Source organism: Syngnathus floridae, chromosome 7 (assembly GCF_059516105.1).
Source record: "Syngnathus floridae isolate MCC-2025c chromosome 7, RoL_Sflo_1.0, whole genome shotgun sequence".
In the NCBI taxonomy this organism is placed as follows: Eukaryota; Metazoa; Chordata; class Actinopteri; order Syngnathiformes; family Syngnathidae; genus Syngnathus; species Syngnathus floridae.
Window position 1 is genome coordinate 12,721,277 of NC_142419.1, and position 18,596 is coordinate 12,739,872.

The 18,596-nt window shown below is 40.1% G+C and overlaps 1 protein-coding gene across 3 annotated transcripts in view; it reads left to right on the forward strand.

The window, feature by feature from the left end:
• The window catches only part of igsf11 (immunoglobulin superfamily member 11), a 52,114-nt gene that overhangs the window by 29,186 nt on the left and 4,332 nt on the right, over positions 1-18,596 (forward strand). Inside the window, exons 1-4 of one of the 3 annotated variants that reach the window (XM_088381763.1) lie at positions 2,945-3,030; positions 12,515-12,678; positions 17,563-17,770; positions 18,056-18,211. In XM_088381763.1, the coding sequence (XP_088237889.1) occupies positions 12,538-12,678; positions 17,563-17,770; positions 18,056-18,211 (505 nt within the window). In that variant the 5' untranslated portion in view covers positions 2,945-3,030; positions 12,515-12,537. Of the gene's footprint in view, positions 1-2,944; positions 3,031-12,514; positions 12,679-12,721; positions 12,871-17,562; positions 17,771-18,055; positions 18,212-18,596 lie in introns of those variants that run through there. The other 2 variants (XM_088381762.1, XM_088381764.1) reach the window with 2 other exon arrangements.

Consider the following 18,596-nt stretch of genomic DNA (forward strand, 5'->3'; position numbering starts at 1 on the left):
AATATTTGTGTGCGTGCTGCGTGCATCTAAATGTGCTTTTGTGCATAGTTTCTCCTATATTAGAACTGCGCACGCAAAAAAACGCACAACTCAGAGCCGAGTGATGAAAATATGCCGTCCACATTGTCATGCAATCAGGTGAGCGGGTCAGAAAAGGTGGTGGCTTTTCAACCACTGCCATCACACTCAAACAATTGTGAGGTAAATGGCACAGTGTGTGTCACACTGCATGGATTGCCTTCACCACCCGTTTCGAATTTTTGTATGCCACGAGTGGGGGGGAAAAAATGATGCCCGGCATATTACCATTATAAGAAGTAATGGGAGAGCTTTCAAATTTATGTATTGGGCATGAAACACACTTCAAAGCGTTTCTTTTGTGCGTGTGTGTGTGGTTGTGTGTGTGTGTGTGAGTGAGTGGGAGAGGCTTACAAACTAAAAAAAAAAAAAAAAGACCAAACTGTAAAACCCATGAGACTCTTGCATGAATGCATTTACCTACATGAATATTCAATAATATTGCTACAGCACAAAGGGAGGTAATCACTGATTTATTTATCAGTGTTTTTGACATGCTACGCAATTATACCACCACAGGCTAACTCCCCCGCCCCCCCACCCCCCCTTTGCCACCCCCCCTCCCTGCCCTTTAGCTGTATCGTATTGAAAGAGACGCCACTGGTTGACTCTCACGCCCTAATATTGATGTGGAAGAATCAATGGCGATGATTGTTCTGGTGGAAGGATATATCGGAAATCAATGGATGTGTGCAAAATGATACGCTGCTTGTGTGACAATTCCTCGCCAACATCCGATTGTGTTATCAGGAATGCGTCTCTGTGCAGAAGTTTATTGCTGAAACTCAGACCCCCCCCCAAGTCCCATTTCACCCAATTTTACTTTCACCGTGTCACAAACTTTCGCTCGCCTCATTTCTTCCCATCTCCAGAGGAGATGCCGGCTCGCCAAACTCTCTGCTCATTTAACATGCAGCTTGACTTTTGATGGAATTCATTTGAATGTAAATGACACAGTGATGGTTGGAAATGATTTTATTGGCTAAAGCCGCTGCGTTTTCACATCATAATAATAAAAAATAAAATAACCTTGAAGTCAGTCCACGGAAAAAGGAGAGCAAAGGGGAAAACAACAAGCCACCAAAGTCATTAGCAGCTTTAGCGACTACAAAAGTGATGAAATTACGCGGTCACTCGGTGAACAGATCAATATGTGGTTTGATTCTTATTTAGTCATTTTAAATGGCCACTAATGGGTCGTTTGTCTAAGGTGGCATTAATGGAGGGAGAGAAAAAAGTAACAACTGAATAGAGGATGTCGATCCAAGAAAGACTGAATGCAGCACAACAAATATTCTTTAGGGATTATCTTTGTGGATAAGAAAGAGCTCAGCCCTTCAATTCTAGGAAACAGGAAATAAGTTCATTCTTTATTCTCTATTCTACTTGACGCAAATTATGATGCCATCTTCTACAAATTCTTCTCTCCTTGCATTACAAAGGTCAAAGGTCAGATCCGGTTTGTTTTTATAGGTGAGGTTATTCTTTAAATCCTGGAGATTATTTTAAAAAAAAATCTGATATACTATAGGATTAGATATGTTCATATATTTATTCTCTAAAAAAACATATACGGTTTATCACTGCAAATAAATATTGTCATCTCATCTGTATCATTTCCAACCTTTCTCGAGTTAGATTGTTGTTTCTACTTCACAACATTTGAGAAAAAGGATTAGCAAGCAATGTACTATAATATACATGGTGAATCATAATACTTAACCAAAAATAAACATTGCAAAGCATATTCTAGTGAAAGGTGCATTCAATTTCCAAATGCTGCGTAATAGCTGAGAGTGATAATGAAGCCGCGGGAGATCAAATTGTTCTCAGTCAATGTTAGCGCCATTGAGAGTCACATCGAGCCACAATTTATATTTGCCAACATTTGCCCTCGACTTCTTCGCCAGTAATCATGTTGTTTTATGAGACAGCTCAAGCTTCCTTCACATTTAAGGGTTGAAAGTCACACTGACTATTCCACGTGCTTAGCACTCCCATTGATTCTCTTTAGTTACTCAACGAGAGCCAACGACCTTTTCCCGCCTAACGTCATACATCACCTGATATTGAGAGCAGACTTTTCCCTCTTGTCGCTTCCTTTTTTTTTTTTAAATTTACCGTAATTTCCGCACTATAAGGCGCACCGGATTATAAGGCGCACCTTCAATGAATGGCCCATTTTAAAACTTTATCCATATATAAGGCGCACCGGATTATAAGGCGCACCTTCAATGAATGGCCCATTTTAAAACTTTGTCCATATATAAGACATATAGATTTAGCCCGAGGGTCGGACTTTGGACACGCCTGCTGTAGTGCCTCAGTATTGGTCCATATATAAGGCACACCTGATTATAAAGCGCACTGTCGGCTTTTGAGAAAATTGGAGGTTTTTAGGTGCGCCTTATAGTGCGGAAAATACGGTACTATTTCATTTACTTGATTTCTTTGTCTCTAAACTGACAGCAGTCATCTCAAGTGTTTATCTGTCAGAATATCACACATGTCCTGCACCCTTTGACTTTTTTTTGTAAATATTTTTGCCTTCTCCCACCCCATTTGAAACAAGAATAGACTGATGAAGTGTGAGACGGCCGCCACACTAATCATGTGATGAATGTGTTCATTCTGTGTGTAGCCCTGAGCCGTGAATAGCTCAGCTGATTATTTAGGGGCGTGTTCTGGATTTATGTGGGTTCTCTAGTAAGATGTGAGAACACAATGACGTGCCCACGTTAGCTGTTAGTGATGAACTATCTGGTTTGTTGTTGAAGTACTTCTCTGTTTTGTGTTTGATGTTAACATATTGAGCTTTCAGCATTATAAAAGCCTTCAGTGACTAAGCTCCATTAATAATACCGTGGTCTTTTCCATCCCTGAGAGGCAAAAATATAGGAGGCCGGGAGCGATAAAGCTGGAGAAAGTGCACGAGGATCACAGGGGGATGATGTATGTACAGAGTGAAGAGATTGACATTGGGTTTCGGAATGCATACAACATGAAGGTTCTTAAAAAATGGTTGAGTAGTTGAGAACAGCCTCGTTTCGCTACATTTTGCAAAATGCATTTAAAAATGTAATATATGCAAAATATGTAATATATGATTTTGTACTAGATGAAATTCTGTCTTTATTTCTTTGTTTTAGTATTCCCAGTCCATTTTTGAGTAAGTCTTAATTGACTTTTTCCCCCCTTCTCGCGACTTGAGCACCACTCAAGGTTTATTGTGCGCAAATTTTGAAGTATATTGCTGGCATCAGGAGGAATCCTCACAGAAATCAGACATTTTCAGGAAACACTTTGTTGCACCATTAACCTTGTATTGCCAATGAGAGCAAGTAAATTTCAACGCTTTGCATTGGTCCAATTTGTAAAAACAAAAAACAGACCCATGTAGGGACTTATCAGTCGTATTGATTTGTGGGGTAAAAAAAAAAACTAACCAAATTTGGACAGTCTATTTTATTGTGTGTATTCCCCAACATAAAAGTAAAGTAAATAAAAAAATATATATGAAAAAAAATACTGCAGAGAGGGAGAACAATGAAATAACTGTACTGTGATTTCCACACAAAAAAGAAAACAATAACATGAGCTTTCCTAAAATGAGAAAATCAGACAATGCCCCAAAAATAGCAAGAAAGTCTGTTGTGGATTAGTTGGAAAAATGGGTGTCATCCAGAAAGTCCCCGAAGTTGGTTTGTCCAATTAAATAATAACTTCGTCACACAAGTTTGTGTACTGTCCTCACATTTGCACTTACACATCATCGTAGACAAACTGATCCCCAGACTCCGCTCGGAGCTTGTCAGTCACGGCCTGAGCAGTCTCAGCGGATTTGCACACACACCAAGACAATCAATAGGTTTGTGTTCGTCGAGCAGTATATCCACGAACACACACACACACACACACACCAACACCATCCACGCCATGAAGTCTCTGACCAGTTTGTGGACAGTCCCTGGACAGTTATACACTGATCAATTGATCCATATTAACATGGCGTCCGTGAATAGCATCAGGTAACAGAGGAGAAAAAAATAAGGCCGGAGATGCAAATGAAAAGGAGGATGATATGAAGTGTAGTTTAATAAGGAACAAGCTATATTGAGATGAGATCGGTCAGGAGGGGAAGAAAAGAAAGAAGCAATGCCGGGTGCCTCTGATGATATACCGAAAAGATACTACATGTCAGATTTGAGCAAGGCCTCTGTAGCTCTCTTTGTTGAAATGTTAACAAGCAAAGCAAACTTGTTGATCTTGTGATTATGCGGATTCCAACTGTCATGTGATGGATTTTTACAACTCTAAAATGAAGCATCAAAATAGCACTCGGAAAAATCTTGTTGTCCTACATTTTTTTTCTATTCAGACTTGTCATTCATAACTTCTCATGCTAGTTTTCTGATCATATTCTGACCATTTTTGTGCAGCCTGAAAGAGTCCTTATTCTTAATCATTAAAATGTGAGATTACGATAATACTAATAAAATGATTAAGTCACTACAAATCTCCCAAAAGGATTTTTTTTTTTTTGCTGGCGCATGCTCTCATCCAGGTAAAAATACAGCAGCTGAGCTTTTATGTAATAAGTGACCTGACCTCTGTGGGAAAAGTGCTGTTGTGTCGGGGTCTGTTTGGAAGGGAGGAGCTTCTTTCTTCTAATGGCCAGCACGTGCGACTCCTCGCTCGTCAGCTGTTTAGCCTCTTTTCGCCTTCCTTCCATCCCGCATCTCTCGCACGCCACAAGCGCACATCCATTTCCTGTTTTCATTGTAAACTCTCTCTTTTGTGGAAGGGAAGGAGGAGGCATGTTTGCCAGCCATATGGCAGTGCCAAAGGCGTCCGGAGCAGATGTGCTTGGCATTGGGGCTTTGCTCCATCAAGCGCATGCCGACACACAGAAACACACAAAAACACACACCGATACATACACACACTTAGAGCATGTACAAATACTAAATGACCACCAAAATAGAAACTTGCAACTACTTTTAATCAAGTCCCATCCCGATGAAACATTCAACGGAGTCGTTTTAGATGTGTTTCAAATTTCTAAAAACTGGGTCCCAACATTTGACTGCAATGGAGAGTTGATTAGTGTACAAGTCCTCAGTTTGCCCGCTTAAATTTTTTTTTGCAGCCTGGGGAAAAAGCTTGCCTATAGAGGACTGACTCAGCTTTTATGCATTGTCTCTCTTCAAGTATTATTTTTTGCTGAATGGTATAAGAACGATGGAGGTGTCTACTGTATGTGTGATACAATAAAGTATTTGTCTTTCATTCCTCCTGAATGAAACAAAAATGTAAATTTGACAAGAGTGGAGAGTGATAAAGCCACCGTGTTTGCTGAGCCAGCGTTTGATGGCCGCCAAACATCGCAATCCAGCAAAGGACACAGAAACTTAGATAAGCACTTTTTGGATTTAGAATTTAGCATATGGTCGGCGATAAGAAGATCACTGTGTTGTTCTCCACGCTAATATTTGCTTCTTTTATTAATTCCAGAAATATTACTCACTTAATCATTTTTCTTTCTGCAATATTTACATGCAACGTAATAGGAAAAATAGCCAAAATTTGCATTTTCCTTTTAACATTACGCTAAAAAACTCCAACCAAGTGTAATTTTTTTTTAGCATTTCAAATCGTTTTCACAATTCCTGACAATTCAAATCAAAATAGCCGGATGGATGAACTTGCTTACCTAAAAAATATGGTGGGCCATCTGCAGCTGTGAACAATATTCATATTCATCACAACCAAAATGTTTTCAATCAAACGCAAAATTAAACAGACTGGTCTCATTTGTCCGACTCGAGTGAGCGAACCAATCACAGTTCAGCCATTACATCCAAAGCATTATTAAGCATGAGTAATGTTCTACAAACAAAATGTCATATCAAAAGACAAATGATGCTTTGGATGCAGTAGAGGAGAAAACAAACAAGTGTATTTTTTTAATGGGATTAAAATGGCTTTCGTTGGTAATCAATTTTGTGTGCTTGTTCTTCTCCGACGAAGAACATACATCACTTGGCTGCTCATCTGTCATGATGGAGTCGGCGCCGAGCAGCTGTCCACAGGGAGCTTGCAAACTTTTCTGTCACCATAGCCAAAAAAAGTTTGATAAAAAGATAGTGTGTGTGAATGTCTGATAGTGTGACAGCTGGTAAAGGGAAGCTACTGACTTCTTAGTCATTTTAAATATAGTTTGACAAGCCAGATCATGCATACAATGAATAAATGTTATTAGTCTTCTGGAAGAGATGTCAGATGGCAGGCCCGGAAAGAGAAGAGCAGTCTGGATTGAAAAACAGATGCATGTAAAGAAACCATCAAAAGGTCACTGCCTAATATGTCAGACATGGTGAAATTAAATGAATTGGCCAAGGGCTGGCTTTTTGCTACCCTTTTGTTTATTTAATAATTTGAGCGTTTAAAAGATAATTGAGTGAGGTTGCCCTGTTATTGCTCGTATTATGGAATCCGCGCGATTATCTGATTCGACAAGACCGAGACACCCACGAAGCACATCTTCGGCGGACTCTCGACGCTCAAATATCGTTTGCAGGGGAGTTTGTCGTGCGGCACAACTGAACTAATCCAGGAGCAAATCAGTTCATGAGGTGATTCCATTCAGTGCCAAACAACACAACTCGATCCTTGTCTACTAATCCCGCCCCCTCCCCACCCTGTCACGCTCTTTATATCATTATGGGGAGTTATTTGATAGAGTGACTGTAAAATTGAAATCCCCTTACTTCAGGTAAACAAACAAACATGGAGCTGTCCTATCTTTTCAGACGGCTTCTCAAAAAAACGACGCATCTGACTAACGATGCACACGGAGAGCCCAAAACCGCAGAAAAAAATGGGTGTACTGTATCGAGCCTGGATTCAGAACAATTATTGGACTCATTCATTTTCTGTGAAGTGCAGGCACTGCAAGCCTCAGGCCTATGATCAGAGGCGACTGTTACTTCAGTCCCATGTGAAATCGGGCAATCACAGCAGTGCCGATGTGAAGCAAGAGACGAATGGAACAAAAAGCATTGCTTTCAGCAACGATCTGGGAGAAAGAAACCAAGTCCCAGTCTTATATAGTCATTGGATCGCGCTCCATTCAATTCAACCAGGGACAAGAAACAATGAACTGAGTGAGTGTTCATAGTGAAGATCAGCCACAGGGGTTCGGAGAGAAGATAAATCGTTACAAGTCCTTATTCCTGTTGGATGGAACCACCTGCTGAGGACCTGCTGATTCTCACCATCTCACAGTTTTTGCCAGTGGGTTGCAAATCATTGATTTAATCAAATTTTAGAAAACTACAGTAACAGTTGAAAGGATATTCATGTCTGAAATACAATCAATAGAGACTTACAAGACAATTAGTACAAGGCGGTGCAGACAAGATTACCTCAGGCTAAGTGATGGTTCCAGGAACAGGCAGACCGGTATTATCTGCTCGCTCGGCCGAGAGGCTTAGACTGCATTTAGGCTAACCTGTTCGTGCAGACAGTGGAGAGAGAGTGTCAAGATTTGTCCTTAACCCTCAGACACGAGAGAAACTACAATGAAGCTCCACATTCACTACTCAATGAGCTATTAAGTGAACTGTTTTGTTCACATGCCTCCTTTAGCCATTTAATGTTAAAATTAAATATGAAATCAAAATTATGAATTGAAATCAATACAACAAAATATAGTTTTAAATACAAATTTTACAAGCCTTTGTAAATGGTAATGATGTGAAGGTATCGGTTCAAAACTACAAGCACAAAATACTAATTTAACGGTGTCAATCAAATTTCAACATGATTATTTGGCTGTCTTGATATCATCGAGTTTACCAAAATATTTTTTTTACATTAAATCATTTTACAACCAATCTCTTCATTGTTTCGTATCATCTAGTTTACCTTATTTACCTCATATTTTTCCTCTCTTCATTGTTTCATCTATGTCTTTTCATCTAGTTTACCACAATATTTTTTTTACATTAAATCATTTTACAACCAATCTCTTCATTGTTTCATATCATCTAGTTTACCTAATTTGCTAAGACATTTTTTCTCTCATTTTTTTTTCTCTCTTCATTGTTTCATCTATGCCTTTAAGTCGTTCAAGACGTACCCGGAAACCAATTTGACAATACTCGACTGCTCTTTTTCGCTTCATTGGGAGAAGCAAGGGGCATGTCACCCAGTTAAAAGGGACTTGAGGATTACAGCTGCCAAAGACCAAAATTGAGCCTCTTGCCAATCATGTACTGGCAGATCAGCATGCTTGCCAGGAAGTTAGATTTATACACAGACATTGTGACAGGTTTGCCAAACGTGCAGTTTGCCAAGAAAAGGAATTACTCCACACAGAGGCGTTATATGAGACGGTAGCTGGTTGAGTCTTTGGGGAAGAATTCAAGTCTTGTTTCATTTTTGTAAACCATCATGTTGGTTTTTTTATCATGTGTGTAATCTGAGTTTGCACGTGAACTAGCTATCCGTGATTAGTGTACACAACTAAAGTAGGTACTTTGTGGTTTTGGACATTGTGTGTGTATTGTGTGTGTTGTGTGTGTTAGTTAAGTTTGAGTATGCATGTGCTGAGCCATCTGTTCTCTGCTTTATCAGTAGTCTTCCAGTGCCCGGGCTTATCTGTGCACAAGGGTAGTGCTGGCCTACTTTAACCTTCTGCTCACTCACTTTACCCAGTCAAGCACAATAGTTTAATGTTAATCACTGGTCACTATCTTTTTTAATTTATAGTAGTGACGAAAATTGAGGAAAAATATCAATGTTATTCTTATTTGTCTCACCAAACAGTGAGCACACTCTTTTGCAAAGTTTGCAAGTTTTTGACAGAAGGCTTGTTGATGCATACTTAATGGATCTAAAGTGGTCAGATGCGGTGCTCTAAAACAGGCCTTCTTCAGTCTCATGAGGAGAAAGTCGGAATGTGCTGATTCTCATGTGATGGGGTGTGACCAGAAGCCACAAGTAAAGTCGTAAAAGATTATCTCTTGAGAAATGTTGTGCTATGTAATTTTTACCTTTAGTAAATATTTTGCAGTATATATGGGGGTTAGTCAAGTGAGTCCCGTCAAGCGGTTTGTCTATGTGGCTAATAGGTCAACGAGGATGGGCGGGGCAGGGGGATGAGAGGAAGGATGAGCAAGAGATTTTTTAAGCTCTGTCCATGGGCAAATGTTTGGCGGGCAGCCTGAAGAGGGTGGAGTGCAGCACCGGGAGATCAGTGGAAGGCATAGAAATGGATGTAAATAGGCAATGTCATGTGAGCAAATCACTGGCAGACACTGAGCTGACATCATAGTTTGGGTTTGGAAAAATAAAATGAAAAAAAAAATCTTCAAATCCCTCATGCAATGAGAATACATTTCGACTGATGAAAAGAGACAGTTATTTTTCCAAATTGAAGGATTTAACTTTGGGGTAGTCACTGGCTTTTGTCTATCAATTTGAGATAATGTACTTTATCTGCTGGTGACACAATGTTAAACAACTGTCGGGAAAAAGCAGTTTATGACAAATGTGTAATAAATAAATAAATAAATAAATAAATAAATAAATACAGACAGACAAATTAAACATTAAGTCAAAAATAATCAACTCAACTGATATAGAAAATGAAATTAAATTTCTTTACATTGTAATTGATGCAAAACTATGCTGAAAATCATTGAACATGTCAAAAAAATGTTTTCACAAAACCAAGAATCTCCTAAAGAATCATTATACACAATAATAATTAATCAAACTCAAAAAGCAAGCAACTTCAAAACAGTCCTCAGAAGATTTTCCAAGGGTTTTAGTTTCAGATTAAGTAAAGACTCGATGAGGAAGGAATAGCATGCGACCTATTTTTCTGTCAACATGCTTTGAATTTAGTGATGAATTGCCATCCAACAGCTGGGTACACGAATATACCACCTGAGTTTCACAGGGATTTTTTTTGCACGCCTGTTGTTTTGCATGATGGATTACATCACGGGCAGTGACAACAACACAAACACATCTCACAATGAACCACCTGGGACAGCGAATTTTATTTGAATGCAGCCAGAGGTGTCATGTACAAATACTATTTGCGAACATTTGTCCAATAATGTTCAATGTTTTCACTCAGACACGAGCGACTTGCCATTTCAGCCCAACTCTTCTAAAAGGGTGCAGATAAAACTTAAAACGGAATCAGCGAGGCCAACTGTTACCCCTCAAGCAAGAGATAGCTGCATTTTTACGCTCGATCTCTCGTTGCTCCTGGACTCTTTTCCTCCCACGTCCATGAAATTCTCACGTTCACACAAAGAAATGCTGTTGTGAAAAAAAAAAAAGGTAGTTATGCATAAAAATGGCCAACTGTTAACGCTCTTAATTAGTTTTGTGGATTATACTGTAAAAGTGAATATTATTTACTGTACAGTACAGTAAATTTGCAGATGTGAGTACATTATGTAAAGTATTGGAAAGTTTGGAGGACTGTCAACCTGTGGTCCGCGGCCTTATAGTGGTCCGTGGATGTATTCAAGTGGTCCGGGAAATTGGAAATGGAAAATAGTTTTTGAGAATAATATTGATTTATTATTTGGATTAGATCTATTTTTCATCAAATTTTGTGAAGCATTTACCCATCCAAATTATGTCAAATGTAGCTGAGATTCCCAAAATAGACAGACGCAAATAAATAGCCTGTATAGGTGTATCCTCCTTTGGTGCATAATGAAATAATATTCCGCCAAAGCAGTGGGCCCCGAGTTGCTTCTTGGTTATAATGGAGTTGAAAACTCCTGCTCTATGCCACCAAGGATGAGCCTTGAGCTCAGGCATCACATTTACCGATGTACCTTCGATTTGTGGTGTCTTGCGTTCTCATGTATTAACCAACAGCAGCTTGGACGCGTGGCTCCTGAAGGAGAAACGATCTTTCCAACACATCAATGTTGTTTATGCCTTCACTCCTCAAGGGCTGTGGGATTGCCTGTAGTCTATTTAGACTCCCTAGAAAGCCCACTTTGTTCTTTTGCTCAGTCTTCAAACGGAGAACATGAGCTTCGATGAATGAGCTTCATGAAATGTTCAGTATCATTTGGAACATTTGTCACTTTTATTTAATATCTGTTGCCACACTTTTGATGCCCAATTTTGAATTTAACTAGCATAGCTGTAAACTGGCCATTTATTTGAGGCTGTTTGAAATGAAAATGATTCCACTGGGCTCTGTTAACATCCTGTGACAATTTACATAACCACTGAGACATTTACTGAGCTCAGCCCCTGGCAAGAACAATCAAAGAAACATTAGTGCAAGTGCTCGATCAAAGCTCAGTGTTTCATATTATCACTCTTACAACTCAACAAAATAAAACAATGAAATAAGTATAGTTCCACATCTTTCTTTTTCTTCCTTCCTTTAATATGACTTACTGGCAAGTCATTACCTGTAATGAGGACAATATTTGTTGGCTTACATTGATTGGTCCAAAGAGGTCACAGCGAGGCTGACATTTGAGTGGAATATCTTTAAGTAAAAAGGCTTGAATTATTTATGTATGTTTTCATGACTATATCGATGAGTGTTTTATCCGGCCTCCCTTGTGTCGACAGTTAGTGTATAGAACACACTCTGTCTTCCAGCCTGATGAAAGCGTAGGTAGGAAATTGCAGCCAGACCAAGAAAGCGACAGACAGTTAAAAAAAATAATAAAAACAGTTGATAGCGTATGCAAAATGCTGTGCAGAGACAAAACACAAACGAGCCAAGGTCCATATTTAGTATTTAGTTCTAATAATAATAAATTATATTTAGAACGCACTTTACGTTCGGAGGAATCTCAAAGTGCTTCGTGGCAAGTAAAAACAAGAAAACAAAGCAAAGACAAGTAGTAGTTCTCTCACATTTTCATGACTCTGACATCATGACTAACAAAGAGGATTAACAGGACATGATCAATTATCTGTAATTCTATCAGAGACATCATCCCCCTCACAATCTTTCGATAAGATGAAGTCATTGAGGGTTTCGGACATGGCTTGTGGGGGGGAAGGTAACTTAGTTTAGGCTGTAATTTCTTTAGCTGAACTCGAAATAGGTTGTGCGTGTTCAAATTTGTCTTTGTGAGTCTGTTATATCCGACAGCTGTGTTGAGATGAGCAAAACAGATCCATAGCTCCTTGCTTTTTTTCGGGATCAACATTTGTTTCACAAACGATGGTTTTATCTCATGCTACGTTTCACTGTGTGGGTGCGATTAGAACATTTCTAAAGAGTAGCTTGCTTTGAATATTAAATAATATCAATTTGACAGTATGAGCTTTACTAGCTTCACAGTTTTTGTGATCCAATAACTCAGATCGACTTTAACATTTGTGTATGAAGTCACTGATTGGTTTTTGCTTCTCCCTTTTGCAGTGAGCGTACGCGCGCTGGATGTGATGGTGTCACAGAGCAGTATTCAGGTAGCCCGAGGCCAAGCAGCCGTCCTGCCTTGCTCCTTCACCACAAGCGCTGCTCTCAACAACCTCAACATCATCTGGATGGTGATCCCACTGTCCAATGCCAACCAGCCAGAACAGGTGCAGTCACACACACTCGCTCTTCGTGGAACTGAACTCTATGCCGTAGCTTCCAAGAGAAGAAAAAGTCAATTAAAGGAAGGATGGAAAACGTATAGTATAGATTATTCTAACTCCCTTTCCAATGTAACCTCACTGCGTATGCCTCATGTGGATGGCTGCTTTCACCTTGACATCTTGCAGTCAAAACAGGTACATATGATGTTGGTTTGGATCAAGGTGTGTTCAGATAGAGCCTGAAGAGTATTTTGAAAAATAGATTATGTCCAGACACTTTTGATACTCTTTTATACTCACATATGCAAGGTCAAGAGGTTATGCACAATGTACATTTTTAAATGTATACTATATAGTCACTTTTTGCCAGTGAAAAACTGAAATGATCAGTCTGTATTTTGCGGAAATAGCTATGAGCATGGTTGAGATGTTAGCAAAGTAGTATTTTGTGTTTCACAAGTACAGTTAATCGGGCTTTTGTCATCATAGTGTTGGATCCCAAGACTGGCTCATATTGGAGCTAAGTAAAAGCAATTTGCTAAATTCTAAAAAGTCGCTACTATAATAAAAAACATTAAGTGACGTTACCGAAAATGTGATTTGCCGCGCATGAAATAAATCTATTCACGCAAAGTTAAAACATGGATTTTTTTAGAGCCAAATTTGTGCAGATTGAAAATCTCTTTTGGTGCATCTGAACGCACCTTGAGGATATAAGTTACATACGTACACGTTGTAGCTATTAGCTTTTAATAGCTGTAGAGGTGTGTCCTTGCTTTTAAAATGTGTCAAGCATTTTTTTTTCTGCTCATTACACAGAAACAGACTGAAACAAGTATAATTTGGTCTCTATTGTGTTGTGTAGTTAGTTTAAATTCCTGCACTTCCTGCTATGGCTCCACGCTCCTTTTTTTTTTTTTTTTTCTCACCTCTCCTCCACTTGTCCTTCCATCCTTCCAGGACTCATTTTTAACTTATTTAACATGCAGCTGCTGGCCATACAAGCTCACCTGCCTTCCCTCACTTTGAACCTCCGCTGGTCGGCCGTCCAAATAATATGATTATCTTCTGCACTAATTACCTCATGCCCACGACAGGCTCTATATAGCAGCTGTTCACTCCACACAAACGCTTGCACACAGGCACAAACTAGCTTCAGACATGCTGCTGGTCCAAAATGCGGCACAGATCTACATGCATCCATGCATAGCTCATGCAGTTTATATATTTACCGTGTCCACGCAACTTGCAGTGACACAAACATGCATGCAAAGTTCTCCAGAGATATGTCAAATCAGATTCATGAATTTATACAAGCCCAGAAGTGCATATTGCACATCACGCTGTTATGTTCTCACTGCTGTGATGCTCAAATATGCTCGACAAATGTAATGACCAGAATTACCTCATGCGATAGCAGCTAGCTGCCATCCACCGCCACGAGATATTCAAAGTCTCATGCAGCACCTTCACTCTGTATTACATAATATGTACTTTAGAAGTGTAAACACAAGATCACAACTTTTTCAAGTGCACATTGTCATAAACAACGAAATGCCATACACAATAAGAAAAAAGCACTTTCAGTTCTTTGTGTGAATTTGCGTAGGGGGGCGACAGTGCTAGAACAAGGTCATTTTGGGAAGAGAGAATGTCATAAATGATTACAGTTGATGCTAAAAGCCATTAAGAATTACTGAACAGAACTCTGTACACTTACACACCCTCATAGTCAGCGAAAGCGCTCTTGGGCCACTCAGCTCGCACTCAGTCTTCTCAAATTTGAATACCTTGTTCAGATAAAAAGCGACAGTGCTACTTATTGAGCTCTGTTACAACGCAAAAGCACGAAAAATGTCAGCTCCTCTCACACGCACCGAACTTGGCTTCTGTGGTGTTACTTAGAATATTAGTGCTTGGTGTTATGACTTTTCATTCGGTGGTGTGTTTGTGTGCTTTACAGCCACATCACATGATTTTCTTTTTTAAGGATATGGTCTTGAAATTAATTTGGTAGAATACTGTATCGATTACTCGGCGACAACTCCTGGGCCTCTTGCCCAAATTGGGCTTGGGTAGGCTATTATTCACCCGGGACCCGAATGAAGATAAATCTTATAAAATATGGATGGATAGAAATTGATAGATGGAGAAATAAGAAATATAGCCTCGAGTTTTAGGATAAACATCTCCATGGGCCTGCCTATGGCTTTACTTTGCCCAGATCAGTTTTAGACTAATTTTGGATTATTGTGCTAGTTCTTAACTAGCCGCAGAAATGCTACCTAGGTGCCATATGGATGTTACAAATTAAAAAAAAGGTGTGTGTGCATATTAAAAAAAAGGTGTGTGTGTGTATATGTACATCATAGACTGTGATGTGTGAGTTGTATCTGTGTTGGAGTGTTAATTACCTCTTCTCACCAGTAAAGTTACGAGCCTGTTAAAATGATATTTTTAGCAGCTCTTTAAATACATCAAAGTATAAATGTACAATTTGAAGTGAACCGCTGCTCTGATTATATTGAGGTCAGGGATAATCTGTAGCGCAAAAAAATGACATTAATCTGTAATAGAGAACATCTGTCAACGTATTTCAGATGATCAGATTTTGATCCTCATCTGAACCTCCCAATCCATCAGAGGATGAGTCTATGCCATACGCATAGTAAAAAGACTACAATTGAATTTTCCCTCTTAGGATCAATAAAGGATTATTACCATGGGTCAGGTAAACATAAAGACAATCAGGCTGGTTATGTTTAGATGTTTCTCCTTCCTAACCAAGGACACCAAAGGCCTAGTTATTTCATGTTTGATTAACATGATCCCATTATAGGTGTGTTAGGAGTGGGTGTGTCCCAGCACTAATGTCCAAAATGTGACAATCGTAATCTCAACAGGTGAACTTTTTCCAACCTCATCCATGTAGCAAAGTTTCAACATAAGTTTCTTCTTCACCTTACTGAGCTCTTTGCATTCTGTTCTTGCAATCATCTTTTTCCAGGATGGCCACTCCTGGATAGAATACCAACAATGTTGAACTTTCCCGAATTCTAGATTGAGCGCAAGCTGATAAGCAGAGCAAAACGTGGATCCTAGAAATCCACACTAGAAACATGATTGACAATAAAACAGAGGAGGAACATATGGCAAACCTGCAGTTTAAAGTGAGTCCCGGCTCATATTGTTGATGTCATGTCTCAGAGGATAGAAAGAGATAACAGTGGCAGCTTATGGTTAGAAAATTGAAGGGAGGCCGTGGGGGTTTAAAGGTTTATTCAGGCTTTATTTAGGCGGTAGCTGTATCCCTTGTGTTCGCAGCCAAAAGGTCCTTGGCTTTGCTCAGAAGTAGGCTATGCTCATCTGAAAACAAAACACGCGTGCAATATAACACGTTAGGTTAGGAACGATAGAGCTGTTCCAAAGGCGCTGGCGTGTCCAGACTTGGGCTAGCAGAGTTCTTTGCTCTGTCCATCATCTGAATGCCTGTGCTGACCTCTTTTCCGTTCGTATACAGTGGTCGAGCCAAGCAGGCCACGCGGGAGGATGAGATGATTTAGACACGTACAGTACGTTGGATCAACAGACTCGATATTACGGCGGTTGAGAGGTTCGATTAAATTTAAAGATAGAACAAATGCACAATCATGATTGAGTAAAATGCATCAAAAGTTGTCACTGTTTTTTTATTTATTCCTCTGCACATTCATTCGCACACAAATTGAATACTGACGTGAGCTCAATTGATTGTTTTCAGCAAGCATCGTGATTCTAAAAGTATAAAACAACACAGCGGGGAAAGTGTGCCGTCGTGACACGTGGGGAAAAAAGCGAGGACAGTTATTTTGGCCCAGCAATCACACACTCTCAAGCCCACGATGCGTTGCTATACCAGTCCCACGAGAAAATGAATGCACCGTGACATAGCAAACTACACAGACATTGGAGGAGATGAAGTCGCGGGCTCTCATCACAGCCGAGGAGCTGCCTATTCATCTGCACGTAAGAGGACAAAGCGAGCGCGCGCTGCACTCAGGAAATTGCAGCCGCACAATTTACAACCGTTAAGCAGCGGCGGCGGACAGCAGAGACGCACACACACGTGCTCGCGCACAAACCCACAGCTTTCATCAAAACTATCCCTCTCACGCTCACAGACACACACACTGAAGCCGGTTGTTTCCCTGGCTGGGTCTTTGAACTGTTCAATGAGGAGTCTTTTCAGCCAAGTGAATGGGCCCCTCTGATTCCCCTCTGAGTGTGAGTTGCTGTGCGCATGTGCACAAGCCATGTGTTTGTGTGTGTCCTCTTCATCTTTTGTGCAGGCCCAGCTGAGGGCTGAGAGCTGTTTTGCATTGGGGGCTCGGCCACACAAACCAGCTTGTTCAAAGTTAGTTAAAAATCACAGCAGGGCTTCAAAAGAATGTGTTAGATTTGGATTTGTGAGAAAGGTAGTTCAACCTTGTGAGCCACACAACATACAATTACAATTTGAAGGCAAACATTTTCAATTATGCATCGTTTTAGTATGTTCTCTTTAGTCACTGAACTAGAAGGAAGCACTTACTCGAATATGTTTTCTCACTTTGTTTGATTTTTTTTTCTTTTCTCGAGAGATTTTGAAGTTGTTCAAGTTTTTAATTTTCACACATTCTCTGAGTAGAACTGCCTTCCCCCCTTTTTTGCACAAGGTTGTACTGGATCTTCCCCAACCACTTAATAGCACTCTACAAAAGAGACATAAATTAAGCAGTCGGATTTTAGTATTGCTCTAACTGAGGCTCTGTCACTAATCGCTATATTTTCATTTCTGTCCACACCCATCCCCTCCTTCACCTTTTTGCTGCCACCTCCCTTCTCCCTTTTTGTGATATGCCAATCCAGGTGATAATCTACCAGGGCGGCCAGGTGTTCAGCCTCGCGAACCACCTCAATGGTCGTGTGGGTTTTGTCTCCACCATGCCAAGTACAAGTGCCTCCATCTTTATTAACAACACCCAACTGACAGACACCGGAACCTACCAGTGTCTGGTCAACAACCTCCCGGACAGAGGGGGGCGCAATATTGGTGTCATCGGGCTCACTGTGCTAGGTAGTTATGCCACATGATTGTTGACATTACTCTTTGGAAACACTTTCAATTATTTTGTATTTAAATTACATCAAAATCTGAGTACTGGTACTTTTTAAATGACACATTTGTCTTCATTCACAAACAATAAGCACCTGCTGGATAAATTACTTTGACTCACCTGGTTTTAAAAGACCATATCATTTCTGGTCTTTGTAAATATAATTTTGCATAAAATAAATCCAAATAAAATATTTGCATTGTAAAGTGCTTGCGATATCACCACCCACTGTTTTCATCTCTCAGTGCCCCCCTCGGTGCCAGCATGTCGACTCCAGGGAACGCTGGATGTGGGCAGCGACATCATGCTGTTTTGCAGCTCAGATGAAGGTATTCCAACACCATCCTACTCGTGGGAGAAGCTAGACGCTCTGCCCAAGCTGCCGCACAACGCCATGCAAGGTATTAGAAACAAGCTGGCCATCGGGGTTCCCTTTTGCCCCACCTTTGCTGGTAAATGTAACACACACGTGAGGGAGCGCTGGCTCCGCCTACTTTTATCACAACCATACCTGGAGATTTCCATCCTGTGATCCTTCTGAGGACCGATTGTGTGATTCAAATGAGAACGAGGAATGTGTTGCATGTGTGTGATGAAGAATTTTTGGTGTTATTCTATTTTTCACCCCTTTCTCTCAGGCTGACTACCAATTGCTGACGTTTTCACACTTCATCCAAGAAGCACTTGCATGTGTTAAACTGGATGTGGTCACTCGGCAGTTGGCATTCAGCCTAAGAGAGCTTTTCAGTGGCCTCTCCTCTCTTATCCGGCTGTGACCTTTGCACA